This window comes from Eleutherodactylus coqui, chromosome 11, assembly GCF_035609145.1.
Source record: "Eleutherodactylus coqui strain aEleCoq1 chromosome 11, aEleCoq1.hap1, whole genome shotgun sequence".
Classification (NCBI taxonomy): domain Eukaryota; kingdom Metazoa; phylum Chordata; class Amphibia; order Anura; family Eleutherodactylidae; genus Eleutherodactylus; species Eleutherodactylus coqui.
This window is the reverse complement of record NC_089847.1, coordinates 7130257-7147554: the sequence shown is the minus strand read 5'-3', so window position 1 is coordinate 7147554 and position 17298 is coordinate 7130257. Positions and strand designations below refer to the sequence as shown.

General features: G+C 37.5%; 2 protein-coding genes across 2 annotated transcripts in view; both read right to left on the bottom strand.

Annotated features, from left to right (window-relative positions):
• The window catches only part of LOC136581970 (fatty acyl-CoA hydrolase precursor, medium chain-like), a 184839-nt gene that overhangs the window by 140976 nt on the left and 26565 nt on the right, over positions 1 to 17298 (bottom strand). The window lies entirely within an intron of this gene.
• LOC136582627 (fatty acyl-CoA hydrolase precursor, medium chain-like) overlaps positions 1 to 17298 on the bottom strand; it is a 41131-nt gene that overhangs the window by 19280 nt on the left and 4553 nt on the right. Inside the window, exon 4 of the mRNA XM_066583797.1 lies at positions 12851 to 12991. Coding sequence (XP_066439894.1) covers positions 12851 to 12991 — 141 coding nt within the window. The remainder of the gene's footprint in view (positions 1 to 12850; positions 12992 to 17298) is intronic.

Genomic DNA, 17298 nt, shown 5'->3' with positions numbered 1-17298 from the left:
TAATACTGTCCCCTATGTACAAGATAATAACTACTATAATATTGCCCCCTATGTAGAAGAATACAACTACTTAAATACTGCATCGAATATACAAGTATAACTACTATAATACTGCCCCTATGTACAAGACTATAACGACTATAATACTGCCCCTATGTACAAGAATATTACTACTATAATAATGTTCCTATGTACAAGAATGTAACTACTTTAATACTGCCCCCTATGTAAAAGAATATAACTATTATTTTCTTGCCCCCTATGTACAAAAATATAACTACTATAATAATGCCCTACTATATACTTGAATATTTCTACTATAATACTGCCCCATGTAGAAGAATATAACTGCTATAATACTGCTCCCTTATGTACAAGAATATAACGACTGTATTACCGCTGACTATGTACAACAATATATCTGCTATAAAACCGCCCCCTATGTACAAGAATATAACTAGCATAATACTGCCTCCTATGTACAAGAATATAACTACTATAATACAGACCCCTATGTAAAAGAATATAACTACTATAATTCTGCATCCTATGTACAAGACTATAAATACTATAATACTGCATCTTATGTACAAGAATATAACTACTATAATACTGCCCCCTATGTACAACAATAAAACTTCTATAATACTGCCCCCTATGTAAAAGAATATAACTGCTATAATAGTGCCCCATATGTACAAAAATATAGCTGCTATAATACTGCATCCTATGTACAAGAATATAACTACTATAATACTGTTCCTATGTACAACAATTTAACTACTATAATACTGCCCCCTATGTGCAAGAATATAACTACAATAATACTGCCCCCTATGTACAAGACTATAACTACTATATGACTGCCCCCTATGTACAAGAATATAACTATTGAAATACTGCCTCCTATGTACAAGAATATAATTACTATAATTCTGCGCCCTATGTACAAAATTATAACTACTATAATACAGCCCCCTATGTAGAAGAATATAACTACTATAACACTGCCCCCTATGTACAAGAATATAATTACTATAATACTGACTCCTAGGTAGAAGAATATAACTACTATAATACTGCCCCCTATGTAGAAGAATATAACTACTTTATTACTGCCATCTATGTACAAGAATATAACTACTATAATACTGCATCATATGTACAAGAATATAGCTACTATAATTCTGCCATCTATGTACAAGAATACAACTACTATAATACTGTATCCTATGTACAAGAGTATAACTACTATAATATTGCCCCCTATGTACAAGAATATAACTATTATATTATTGCCCCCTATGTACAAGATTATAACTACTATACTATTACCCCTATGTACAAGAATATAACTACTATAATACTGCATCCTATGTAGAAGAATATAACTACTATAATACTGCCCCCTATGTACAAGGAAAAAACTACTTAAATACTGCATTCAATGTACAAGAATATAATTACTATAATACTGCCCCTTATGTACAAGAATTTAACTAATATAATACTGTCCCCTATGTACAAGATAATAACTACTATAATATTGCCCCCTATGTAGAAGAATACAACTACTTAAATACTGCATCGAATATACAAGTAAAACTACTATAATACTGCCCCTATGTACAAGACTATAACGACTATAATACTGCCCCTATGTACAAGAATATTACTACTATAATAATGTTCCTATGTACAAGAATGTAACTACTTTAATACTGCCCCCTATGTAAAAGAATATAACTATTATTTTCTTGCCCCCTATGTACAAAAATATAACTACTATAATAATGCCCTACTATATACTTGAATATTTCTACTATAATACTGCCCCATGTAGAAGAATATAACTGCTATAATACTGCTCCCTTATGTACAAGAATATAACGACTGTATTACCGCTGACTATGTACAACAATATATCTGCTATAAAACCGCCCCCTATGTACAAGAATATAACTAGCATAATACTGCCTCCTATGTACAAGAATATAACTACTATAATACAGACCCCTATGTAAAAGAATATAACTACTATAATTCTGCATCCTATGTACAAGACTATAAATACTATAATACTGCATCTTATGTACAAGAATATAACTACTATAATACTGCCCCCTATGTACAACAATAAAACTTCTATAATACTGCCCCCTATGTAAAAGAATATAACTGCTATAATAGTGCCCCATATGTACAAAAATATAGCTGCTATAATACTGCATCCTATGTACAAGAATATAACTACTATAATACTGTTCCTATGTACAACAATTTAACTACTATAATACTGCCCCCTATGTGCAAGAATATAACTACAATAATACTGCCCCCTATGTACAAGACTATAACTACTATATGATTGCCCCCTATGTACAAGAATATAACTATTGAAATACTGCCTCCTATGTACAAGAATATAATTACTATAATTCTGCGCCCTATGTACAAAAATATAACTACTATAATACAGCCCCCTATGTAGAAGAATATAACTATTATAACACTGCCCCCTATGTACAAGAATATAATTACTATAATACTGACTCCTAGGTAGAAGAATATAACTACTATAATACTGCCCCCTATGTAGAAGAATATAACTACTTTATTACTGCCATCTATGTACAAGAATATAACTACTATAATACTGCATCATATGTACAAGAATATAGCTACTATAATTCTGCCATCTATGTACAAGAATACAACTACTATAATACTGTATCCTATGTACAAGAGTATAACTACTATAATATTGCCCCCTATGTACAAGAATATAACTATTATATTATTGCCCCCTATGTACAAGATTATAACTACTATACTATTACCCCTATGTACAAGAATATAACTACTATAATACTGCATCCTATGTAGAAGAATATAACTACTATAATACTGCCCCCTATGTACAAGGAAAAAACTACTTAAATACTGCATTCAATGTACAAGAATATAATTACTATAATACTGCCCCTTATGTACAAGAATTTAACTAATATAATACTGTCCCCTATGTACAAGATAATAACTACTATAATATTGCCCCCTATGTAGAAGAATACAACTACTTAAATACTGCATCGAATATACAAGTATAACTACTATAATACTGCCCCTATGTACAAGACTATAACGACTATAATACTGCCCCTATGTACAAGAATATTACTACTATAATAATGTTCCTATGTACAAGAATGTAACTACTTTAATACTGCCCCCTATGTAAAAGAATATAACTATTATTTTCTTGCCCCCTATGTACAAAAATATAACTACTATAATAATGCCCTACTATATACTTGAATATTTCTACTATAATACTGCCCCATGTAGAAGAATATAACTGCTATAATACTGCTCCCTTATGTACAAGAATATAACGACTGTATTACCGCTGACTATGTACAACAATATATCTGCTATAAAACCGCCCCCTATGTACAAGAATATAACTAGCATAATACTGCCTCCTATGTACAAGAATATAACTACTATAATACAGACCCCTATGTAAAAGAATATAACTACTATAATTCTGCATCCTATGTACAAGACTATAAATACTATAATACTGCATCTTATGTACAAGAATATAACTACTATAATACTGCCCCCTATGTACAACAATAAAACTTCTATAATACTGCCCCCTATGTAAAAGAATATAACTGCTATAATAGTGCCCCATATGTACAAAAATATAGCTGCTATAATACTGCATCCTATGTACAAGAATATAACTACTATAATACTGTTCCTATGTACAACAATTTAACTACTATAATACTGCCCCCTATGTGCAAGAATATAACTACAATAATACTGCCCCCTATGTACAAGACTATAACTACTATATGACTGCCCCCTATGTACAAAAATATAACTATTGAAATACTGCCTCCTATGTACAAGAATATAATTACTATAATTCTGCGCCCTATGTACAAAATTATAACTACTATAATACAGCCCCCTATGTAGAAGAATATAACTACTATAACACTGCCCCCTATGTACAAGAATATAATTACTATAATACTGACTCCTAGGTAGAAGAATATAACTACTATAATACTGCCCCCTATGTAGAAGAATATAACTACTTTATTACTGCCATCTATGTACAAGAATATAACTACTATAATACTGCATCATATGTACAAGAATATAGCTACTATAATTCTGCCATCTATGTACAAGAATACAACTACTATAATACTGTATCCTATGTACAAGAGTATAACTACTATAATATTGCCCCCTATGTACAAGAATATAACTATTATATTATTGCCCCCTATGTACAAGATTATAACTACTATACTATTACCCCTATGTACAAGAATATAACTACTATAATACTGCATCCTATGTAGAAGAATATAACTACTATAATACTGCCCCCTATGTACAAGGAAAAAACTACTTAAATACTGCATTCAATGTACAAGAATATAATTACTATAATACTGCCCCTTATGTACAAGAATTTAACTAATATAATACTGCCCCTTATGTACAAGAATTTAACTAATATAATACTGTCCCCTATGTACAAGATAATAACTACTATAATATTGCCCCCTATGTAGAAGAATACAACTACTTAAATACTGCATCGAATATACAAGTATAACTACTATAATACTGCCCCTATGTACAAGACTATAACGACTATAATACTGCCCCTATGTACAAGAATATTACTACTATAATAATGTTCCTATGTACAAGAATGTAACTACTTTAATACTGCCCCCTATGTAAAAGAATATAACTATTATTTTCTTGCCCCCTATGTACAAAAATATAACTACTATAATAATGCCCTACTATATACTTGAATATTTCTACTATAATACTGCCCCATGTAGAAGAATATAACTGCTATAATACTGCTCCCTTATGTACAAGAATATAACGACTGTATTACCGCTGACTATGTACAACAATATATCTGCTATAAAACCGCCCCCTATGTACAAGAATATAACTAGCATAATACTGCCTCCTATGTACAAGAATATAACTACTATAATACAGACCCCTATGTAAAAGAATATAACTACTATAATTCTGCATCCTATGTACAAGACTATAAATACTATAATACTGCATCTTATGTACAAGAATATAACTACTATAATACTGCCCCCTATGTACAACAATAAAACTTCTATAATACTGCCCCCTATGTAAAAGAATATAACTGCTATAATAGTGCCCCATATGTACAAAAATATAGCTGCTATAATACTGCATCCTATGTACAAGAATATAACTACTATAATACTGTTCCTATGTACAACAATTTAACTACTATAATACTGCCCCCTATGTGCAAGAATATAACTACAATAATACTGCCCCCTATGTACAAGACTATAACTACTATATGATTGCCCCCTATGTACAAGAATATAACTATTGAAATACTGCCTCCTATGTACAAGAATATAATTACTATAATTCTGCGCCCTATGTACAAAAATATAACTACTATAATACAGCCCCCTATGTAGAAGAATATAACTACTATAACACTGCCCCCTATGTACAAGAATATAATTACTATAATACTGACTCCTAGGTAGAAGAATATAACTACTATAATACTGCCCCCTATGTAGAAGAATATAACTACTTTATTACTGCCATCTATGTACAAGAATATAACTACTATAATACTGCATCATATGTACAAGAATATAGCTACTATAATTCTGCCATCTATGTACAAGAATACAACTACTATAATACTGTATCCTATGTACAAGAGTATAACTACTATAATATTGCCCCCTATGTACAAGAATATAACTATTATATTATTGCCCCCTATGTACAAGATTATAACTACTATACTATTACCCCTATGTACAAGAATATAACTACTATAATACTGCCCTCCTTTGTACAGGAATATATCTACTATAATACTGCCCCCTATGTACAAGAATATAACTACTATAATACTGCTTCATATGTACAAGATTATAACTATTGTAATACCGCCCCCTATGTACAAGAATATAACTACTATAATACCGCCCCCTATGTACAAGAATATAACTGCTATAATACTGCCACCGATGTACAAGAATATAACTACTATGTTACTGCCCCCTATGTAAAAGAATATAACTACTGTATTATTGCCCCCTATGTACAAGAATATAACTATAAAAATACTGCCACTAATGTACAAGAATATAACTACTATAATACTGCCCCCTAGGTACAAAAATATAACTACTATATTACTGCCCCAATGTAGAAGAATATAACTACTATAATACTGACTCCTATGTACAAGAATGTAACTACTATAATACTGCCCCCTATGTACAGGAATACAACTACTTAAATACTGCCCCCTATGTACAAGAATATAACTACCATATTATTGTCCACTATGTACAAGAATATAACTACTATATTATTGTTCCCTAGGTACAAGAATATAACTACTATAAAAGTGCCATCCTATGAACAGGAATATATCTACTATAATACCGCCCCATGTACAAGAATATAACTACTATAATATTGCTCCCTTATGTACAAGATTATAACTACTATAGTATTGCCCCTATGTAGAGGTATATAACTACTATAATTCTGCCCCCTATGTACAAGAATATAACTACTATAATATTGCCCCCCATGTAAAAGAATATAACTGCTATAATGCTGCCCCCTATGTACAAAAATATAACTGCTATAATACTGCCCCCTATGTTTAAGAATATAACTGCTATAATAGTGCCCCCTATGTATAAGAATATAACTGCTATAATAGTGCCCCCTATGTATAAGAATATAACTGCTATAATACTGCCCCTATGTACAAAAATATAACTGCTATAATACTGCATCCTATGTGCAAGTATATAACTACTATAATACTGTCTCCTATGTGCAAGAATTTAACTACTATAATACGGCCCCAATGTACAAGAATATAGCTACTATAGTACTGCCCCCTAAGTACAAGAATAAAACTTCTGTAATACTGCATCCTAAGTTCAAGAATACAACTACTTAAATACTGCATCCAATGTACAAGAATATAACTACTATAATACTGTTCATATGTACAGGACTATAACTGCTATAATACTGCTCCCTTATGTACAAGAATATAACAACTGTAATACCGCTGACTATGTACAACAATATATCTGCTATAATACCGCCCCCTATGTACAAGAATATAACTACTATAATACTGCATTCTATGTACAAGAATATAACTACTATAATACTGCCCCTATGTACGAGAATATAACTACTATAATAGTGCCCCCTATGTACAACAATGCAACTGCTATAATACTGCCCCCTATGTACAAAAATATAACTGCTTTAATACTGTCCCCTAAGTGCAAGAATATAGCTGCTATAATACTGCCCCCTATGTACAAGAATACAACTGCTATAATACTGCCCCCTATGTACAAAAATATAACTGCTATAATACTGCATCCTATGTACAAGAATATAACTACTATAATACTGTTCCTATGTACAACAACTTAACTACTGTATTACTGTCCCCTATGTACAAGAATCTAATTACCATAATACTGCCCCCTATTTACAAGACTATAACTACTATATGATTGCCCCCTATGTACAAGAATATAATTACTATAATACTGCCCCCTATATACAAAAATATAACTACAATAATACTGCCCCCTATGTACAAGAATATAACTACTATAATACTGCCCCCTATGTACAAGAATAGAACTACTATAATACTGACTCCTAGGTAGAAGAATATAACTACTATAATACTGCCCCCTATGTAGAAGAATATAACTACTATATTACTGCCATCTATGTAAAAGAATATAACTACTATAAGGGCTTAGTCAGACGGGCGTTTTTAGCTGCGATTTGCGCATGCGCATGCGTCCGGCGATTTTTTAAAACCATTGCTTTGCAATGGTATCGGACACATGAGCGCTTTTTATGCGCTCGTCCGATAAATTATAGAACAGAAATCGCAGATCGCACCTATCTGCGATCTGCGATTCCTGTTCTCTTCTCTATATGCGCTCAATGGGGCCGGCGGCAGCAGCGCCGACCCCATTGAGAACATATAGAAGACAAATCATTCTCCTCTGACACAGCTGTAACAGCTGTGGCAGAGAAGAACGATGTTTGCCCATTGAATTCAATGGAGCCGGCAATACAGCCGCTCCATTGAAAGCAATGGGCTGCCGGCGTGCGCGGGGTGAATTGTCGGGAAGGGCTTAAATATATAAGCCCTTCCCTGCAATTCATCATAAAAAAAAATTGTATACTCACCTTTCCGCTGCAGCCGGAGTCCAGCCGCGGCCGCTGTCAGTTCTCCTGAACTGCTTCTCGGCACTATTCAGCCGGCGGGGCTTTAAAATCCCCGCCTGCTGAATGATCTGCCTCTGATTGGTCATAGCCCTGACCAATCAGAGGCAGGTTTCACTCACACACCCATTCATGAATTCATGAATGGGTGAGTGACTGCTGCCTCTCAGCGTTGAGCCAATCAGGGGCAGGTCTGACTCACATCCATTCTTGAATTCATGAATAGGTGTGAGTGAGACATGCCTCTGATTGGCTCAGCGCTGAGCCAATCAGGGGGCAGGTCTGACTCACACCCCCTTCACACCCACTGCAGGACGGCCGCGCGGAGCTCCGGCTGCTGGGAGGTGAGTATATATATATTTTTTATTTTTACACATTTTAGGATAAATTGCAGGGAAGGGCTTATATGTTTAAGCCCTTCCCGACAATTCATCCCGGGCACGCCCGCAGCGCATTGCTTTAAATGGAGCCGGCTCTATTGCCGTCTCCATTGAATGCAATGCGCTGGACAGCTCCGGCCCGTTTCTAATGAAACGCGATCTGAGCAGATTTTCGGGCGATTTGCGCACAGCGGTCACGCGATTTGCGGATGCGCATCCGTCATGCGATCCGCAAATCGCGTGAAAAAACGCCCGTGTGACTAAGGCCTGATACTGACTCCTATGTACAAGAATATAACTACAATAATACTGCATCCTATGTAGAAGAATATAACTACTATAATACTGCCCCCTATGTACAAGAATATAACTACTATAATACTGCCCCCTATGTACAAGGAAAAAACTACTTAAATACTGCATTCAATGTACAAGAATATAACTACTATAATACTGCCCCCTATGTACAAGAATATAACTACTATAATACTGCCTCCTATGTACAAGAATATAACTACTATAATACTTCCCCCTATGTACAAGAATATAACTGCTATATTATTGCCCCCTATGTACAAGAATATAACTACTATAATACTGCCTCCTATGTACAAGAATATAACTACTATAATACTGCTCCCTATGTACAAGAATATAACTACTATAATACTGCTCCTATGTACAAGACTATAACTACTATAATACTGCCCCCTATGTACAAGAATATAACTACTATAATACTGCCTCCTATGTACAAGAATATAACTACTATAATACTGCTCCCTATGTACAGGAATATATCTACTATAATACTGCCCCCTATGTACAAGAATATAACTACTATAATACTGCCCCCTATGTACAAGAATATAACTACTATAATACTGCCCCCTATGTACAAGAATATAACTATTATAATACTGCCCCCTATGTACAGGAATATATCTACTATAATACTGCCCCATTGACAAGAATATAACTACTATAATACTGCCCTCCTATGTACAAGAATATAACTCCTATAATACTGCCCCATTGACAAGAATATAACTACTATAATACTGCTCCTATGTACAAGAATATAACTACTATAATACAGCCCCTATCTACAAGAATATAACTACTATAATACTGCGCCCTATGTACAAGAATATAACTACTATAATACTGCCCCCTATGTACAAGAATATAACTACTATAATACTGCCCCCTATGTATAAGTATATAACTACTATAATACTGCCTGCTATGTACAAGAATATAACTACTATAATACTGCCCCCTATGTACAAGTATATAACTACTATAATACTGCCCCCTACGTACAAGAATATAACTACTATAATACTGGCCCTTATGTACAAGTATCTAACTACTATAATACTGCCCTTATGTACAAGAATATAACTACTATAATACTGCCCCTTGTGTACTGGAATATAACTACTATAATACTGCCCCCTATGTACAAGATTATAACTAGTATAATACTGACTCCTATGTACAAGAATATAACTACTATAATACTGCCCCCATGTACAAGAATATAACTACTATAATACTGCCTGCTATGTACAAGAATATAACTACTATAATACTGCCCCCTATGTACAAGAATATAACTACTAGAATACTGCCTCCTATGTAGAGGAATATAACTACTATAATACTACCCCCTATGTACAAGAATATAACTACTATAATACTGCTCCATATGTACAAGAATATAACTACTATAATACTGCCTCCTATGTACAAGAATATAACTACTATAATACTTCCCCCTATGTACAAGAATATAACTACTATAATAGTGCCCCCCTATGTACAAGAATATAACTGCTATAATACTGCCTCCTATGTACAAGCATATAACTACTATAATACTGCCCCCTTTGTACAAGAATCTAACTACTATAATACTGCCTCCTATGTACAAGAATATAACTACCATAATACTGCCTCCTATGTACAAGAATCTAACTACTATAATACTGCCCCCTATGTAGAAGAATATAACTACCATAATACTGCCTCCTATGTACAAGAATATAACTACTATAATACTGCCCCCTATGTAGTAGAATATAACTACTATAATACTGCCCCCTATGTACAAGAATATAACTACTATAATACTGCCCCCTATGTACAAGTATATAACTAGTATAATGGCTCTTGAATAGTGAAAATGAAAAATCGTTGCGTCCCTAAGCCCCAAATCGACCTTGTCCTTAACGGGTTAAAGGAGGAGTTTCTGGCAAGTTCTGGTTGTGTATTCATGTGACAACCATGTCCCGTCTTCTTGATATGTCTGGGCTGCGGGGGAGGGGGGCAAGATGGAAGCCTTCTCTAACAAGAACAATATCCAAACCTGGCGACGTTTTGCCAAAACCGACGTCAAGTCTGCCAGAAGTTTGTGGGGAACAGGTGATGGTCTGATGAAACTAAGGTGGAACTTTTTGTCTAGGATTCTGAAAGTATATTTGGCACGAAGCCAACGCTGCACATCTCCAGAAGAACACCACCCCGCAGGGAGGACTGTCCACCAGCATCATGCTTTGGAGCTGGCTTTCAGCTGCTGTAACTGGGGCTTTAGTCAAGCTGCAGGGATTTATGAACTGTCCCAAATTTCAGCTTGTTTTGGCATAAAACCTTCAGGCCTCGGCTGAGAAGATGAAAACATTTCACCTTTCAGAAGGATAACATCCCCAAGCAGACCTCCAAATCACCAAGAGAACGGCATAGCCACAAGAAGATTGTGGTTTTGGAATGTTCCAGCCAGAGACCAGACCTGAATCCCATTAAAGATCTAAGGGTTGACCTGAAGAGGGCGCTACACACGAGATGCCCTCGCAATAGGACAGATTTTGAGCGCTTCAACAAGGAAGAGCGGGCGAAGATTGCCAAATCAGGATGTGCCATGCCAGTGCCAGACTGAATGCTGTCATAAAGTCACAGGGTGCATAAACAACGTATTAGCTTTAGGGGGCAGATTTATGCTACCATATTGTTTTAGTGGTTTTCCTTTTTCCACCCTAAAAGACTTCAGTTTGTTTTTCAATGGAATTGTGCAGAAAACGGGTCAAACAGAGGGCGGGAATAAACCTTAAATTAGTCAGCTTTGTTGGATTTTTGTAACATGACACAACCTGGCATTCTAGCAGGGGTGTGCAGACCTTTCATATCCTCTGTAACTGGTATCATACCGCCTTCCTAGGGCTCAGGCAGACGGGCGTTTTTATGTGTGTGTGTTACCTGCGTTTGCGACCTGCATGTATTAAGAAGCCATGCTTTTCTGTGGCAGCGGTCATATGCCCGATATTTACCTGCGCCGCAGTTAATATAGGACAGCGGATTTTAAAACGCAGGTAACTGCGGCTTTCGTCTTTTTTGCTTGTGAAACCCCTCAGAGATGAAGAAATATCGTGTCACACCTGTAGCAGAGTAGCGCGATGTTCTCTGTATGGCAGTGGGGCCGGCGCTGCTGCCGCTGGCCCCATTGACAACAAGATGAAGCCCCTGGATGTGACCGCATCCAGTGGTTTCACATCCAAGGAATCCCCTGTTGCAGCTGTCACAGCCGCAGCAGGGGATAGCGGGCAGCGCACTTTATGTGCACAAAAACGCGGCCAAGTGCTTTTTTTTAGTGTGACGCCAGCTTCGGTCGCGCAAATTTTCTTAGGCACGCGTTTTTGTGCACATAAATTCACACATTATAACACCCGTCTGACTGCGCCCCGATGCTGACAATATAGTTACTGTAATATTGCTCTCCTGTGAGAGGGTTAGTGGGGACCCTGCTAGTTGTCACCTGATGTCCAAGAGACAGATTAAAAAAAAATATGACAACAAAATTTAGATAAAGAACAAATAACTTAGAAGTTTCCAGAGAAGTCGATGATCATTACTGCGGATTTCTTCCTCTCTGCTATATGGAGGGTTTATTATGAAGACTTTTATGATTTCAAATAACATAAGAAGAAATTCTGTTCTGCTGTTTGCTGGGTGGTGATCATATCTGCGCTGCTCTTTCTTGGCTCCTGTATACTTCCCATTACATCCTCCGTTCTAGTATCCGGAACCCCGGTTCTTACCTGTTCCGATTGCTGCTAGAACCAGCGGTCCGAGGAGGAGAACGTGCGGCAGAATCGCCATGTCCGTGCGCTGCGGTCTCTGTGTGGATGCTTCTCTTCTTCTTCTTCACAGTCCTTACTACATCAGGTGTTCTGGGCTCACTGATAATAAATACCTCGTTACAATGTAACAAATCACAGTATAATTACAGCTCTGTCAGTAGCATTGTCAGCCAAGCTCCACAGCTCCACCCTGTGATCTACATACAGCTTGGCCCCTGTCCATATATCATACAGATAAGTAGTACCAGCCCTCTAACCCCTGAGCTGCTTGGTCAAATGTAACACTACACAATTGCCTTTTAAATTTCATAGAACAATTGCTTAAATGGAAACTCCTGCCATGATTGAATAATATAAATATAATGATATTAGGTGAGGAGTCACACCAGAATCGCCATCATTTCACTAATAGGGTGGTTGGCACATGCCACTCAGTCTCAACCAGAACTTCTCTTCACTCTGGCTTCAACCAGGTTTATTGCATGTTCTGAGAATTTAATATACACAATAACAGTGCGCAAACACCTGGCCATCTGGCCTCTATCTAAATATTTTACATTACCCTTCATAGCAGGCCCAGTGCCCCAGAACATCAGCACAAACAGGTCTGGTGCCATACTATCACAGAGGCTCCTGTAGGTCCTTGCCAATAGCCTGTCACCTCCCAGGAGTGGGAGCCCTGAGAGGCACACCCTCCTGTTTGTGGAGTCTTCTCAGGTGCCTCCTAATTAGAGACATTTATATGGATCCAGCGCCAAATCGTATTTGTTTACAAAAATGCAAGTTTTATTTAAACATCTTTAGAACAAACAGGAACAAATGTAGGAGGAAGAAAGCTGTGAGTTTCAGGCCGCTCCTTGCAGCCCTTCCACTTGGCATAATTCTACGTTTAAAAATCAGTCCTCCCAGAAGAAGGAATGGTCACATGTTCACTGCAGCTGTAGCTAATTAATAATGGCAACATTTTCAAATCAAATCGGCTATGGACATACATTTACATCTTAGGTGTGTAGAGTTTGTGAGGAGTGGGATCCTATCCTGCTCTGTATACAGTACATATATAGGGAGAAAACAAAGCAGGATTCGCGCTCCCAGGAACATAGATGTCCGGTATATAGTGAAGCAAGTTTTATTCGTACAACGTGTTTCGTCCTTAATGTAGGACTTTATCAAGTACCTCTTAAAAAGTCCTACATTAAGGACGAAACGCGTTGTACGAATAAAACTTGCTTCACTATATACCGGACATCTATGTTCCTGGGAGCGCGAATCCTGTTTTTTTCCCCCTATACACCCACTCTGCAGCGGCTCTCTTATAGAGAGACGGAGGATAGACGCGGGTCTCCTGCTGTTCAGCCCAGCGGGATAAGGAAGGAACGATCGGATATTTATATAGAAGCCTTTCTGGATATGTGGTGTTAGTGGAGATCAAGCACAGGGATCTCCACTATACACCGGGTGAGTGTTAACCCTTACATTTTCTTTGAGATTGCACACAGTGATTAACCCTGAACTCTGGAGTGCTGTCCTAATTTTTTGCATATTTTGGTTTCTGCTACAGAGGGTGCTGGCAGTCTTTGACAGCTGACACCTGCATAAAATAGCCACAAGGAGTGTGAGCGCTGATCGCGGCTGTAAACCCTTTAAATGCTCGTGTCAAGAGACGTTCAAATGCCCCAATCAGCTCTCAAAGGTTCTGAATGGCCTCCCCATGATGAGATTGCAAGATGCTGTTTGGGTGCCATGCCAGCCTGTGTCATGACTTCATAGACCGCCTATTACATTATACTGTATGAGTGATCAAACAATTGCAAGTTCAAGTCCCCTGTGGGGAGTGAAAAAAAGTTATAAAAATGAGTACAGAAATTTTATTAGATATTAGAAAAACGCTAAAAGGTAATTCAAGTTTTAAAAATAACCCTTTTTGCATATTTATAGTAAGAAAATAAATCTTAAACCCCCCAAAACATTTGGTATTGCTGCATCCGTAAAAGTCTGATCTATCAAAGCAACACATTATTTATCCCATATGGTGAATGTTGCTAGAAAAAAAACACATACACAATGCCAGAATTGTGCTTTTTTTGGTAATCCCATGTGAAAGAAAACATTTAATAAAACATTATCAGTTATGACAGTCAGAAGATGGCAGCACAAAATCATTTATTTTTTTCCAAAGAAATTGTATTTTTTAATGTTATAAATTTGATATCGAAGTTAGAGATGAGCGAGTATCGCTCTTCTCGAGTAACTGCATTCTCGTCCGAGCAGGCTCGGGGAGGCGGCAGGGGTGAGCGAAAGAGAGATCTATGTATCAGAACATGAAGTTTTATTGTTAATTACTAGAGATGAGCGAGCACCCAAATGCTTGAGTCCGCGTTATTCGAGTCGAGCTTATCGTAAAATTCGAGAGCTCTACTCAAGTAGAGACACAGGGCCCTTTAACAATGGTAATACCTGTCTCTGGTTGGCAGACAAGGAAACAGTTAGGATCTGTCCATAATTGTCAGATGATCAGACACTCCTCTCCACTGGTGGTCTGTCAATGGCATCCTGAGCCTGGTTGCTTTGTGTGCAGGCCCTTACACATCCACAGGTCCCAACATTTCCTAACAGTCTGGTCAGAACAGCCCAGATGATGGGCAATTCACCAATACCACCATTGAGGCTCTCACATTCGAATAATGCACTCCCTCACAAACTCTGTTACCTGAGTGAAATCTTTTCTCTGCATTGCAGAGGCGTCTAGTGGTCAACTAGCTCCACATATTGGAAAAAGAGCTCCACTACATGCAAGTAGCCTCTGAGAGGCATTTTATAGGCCAAGGGGGGAAACCACTTTTAGGGCCTCAGGTGGCAAGAACGTTCATTTAATCCCACCACAGCTTTAATTATCTGCATATCTGTCTGAGATTTAACTGCATGCTGAGTTAAGCAGCAAAACAATGAGTCCGTCTAATGTTTTTTGACACAGTGTGTATTTAGCCGATAAATTCATCAACCTGGTCTCTTGCAGAAATAAAATGTCAGCTCTGACCCGTCTGAGGAAATCAAAGGCTACAAACCTACACCATCAGTTTTAAATCCGACAACATTAATGGATGCCAGCATCAATAGGGCAAGTGCTGCCATCATTGGTAATCGTGTTGGATAGCCTCACTCTCCTCCCTATCTGAGGAAGAGATTTCCCTTTTTCTTTCTCTTTAAAAAAATGCAAACATCTATACTTTTTTTTTCTCACCCCTTTCACATTCTTACCATCACCTTTTGGCTTCAGGGTAGCCCCCTTTTCAGAGGAAACCAGATCCACTTTAGAAAGAGATCTAGCTTAAACTGGGGTTCCCACCTTAAAGAATTCTGTCACCACCTCCAGCACCTCACTCTCGGCCTCTCCCCCTGGCAAGGTATTATCAAGGGCTTTAAACCACTTATAGAGGTTGACCAGAGGGAAACTACTTGGGCCATCCTTTGGTATCTGTGCCAGAGGGAGTTGGACCGAATTATGCCACTCTAGAAAGGGAAAACACGTTTTTCCTTCTTGTTCTTCCCTTACCCTTTTTTGTTTTGTTTTTATCGTTTCTCCCCTTTCTCATAAATAGTTTTCCTGGGAGGATGCAGCAGACCTGGCAGCCACTTACTACCTCTCTATCCTGTGGGGCCAAGCTTCCTAAAGGCTGTATCTACAATGTTACGGTTCCAGAGAGGCAGTCCATGAAGGAGTATATCCAAGATAGTTTGGCCAGGGGTCACATCCAACCCTCAGAGTCTCCAGAAAGTACTTGGTTTTTCTTTGTGGAGAAGAAGGACGGGGGTCTCAGAGCCTGTGTTGACTATAAGGAGCTAAATAAGATCGCAGTCAGAAACCAATACGCTCTTTCGCTCATTTCCGACCTCCTTAACCAGGTTGCCGGTGCCCAGTGGTTCTCCAAGCTTGACTTAAGGGGAGCTTACAATATCATTCGTATTCGGGAGGGTGAGGAGTAGAAGACGGCATGTAATATGCCTCTCGGCCACTTCGAGTATCTTATTATGCCCTTTGGGTTGTGTATTGCCCCTGCCATTTTTCAAGGATACATGAATTCCGTCTTTCAGGATATCATGGGCGTGTTTGTTGTAGTGTACCTGGATGACATTCTGATTTTCTCCTCCAACTGGGAGACACACCGTGCACATGTTCAGATCGTGCTGACTCGACTCAGGGCTAACAAGTTATTTGCGAAGATTGAGAAATGTGTTTTTGGTGTGCAGAAAATATCGTTCTTAGGGTGTGTCACTACACCATGGGATATTCAGATGGATCCTGGGAAGGTGGAAGCCATCACTGAGTGGGCCCAATCAGTCACCCTGAAGGCCCTGCAATGCTTCCTGCAGTTCGCTAGTTACTATCGCAAGTTTGCTAATTACTA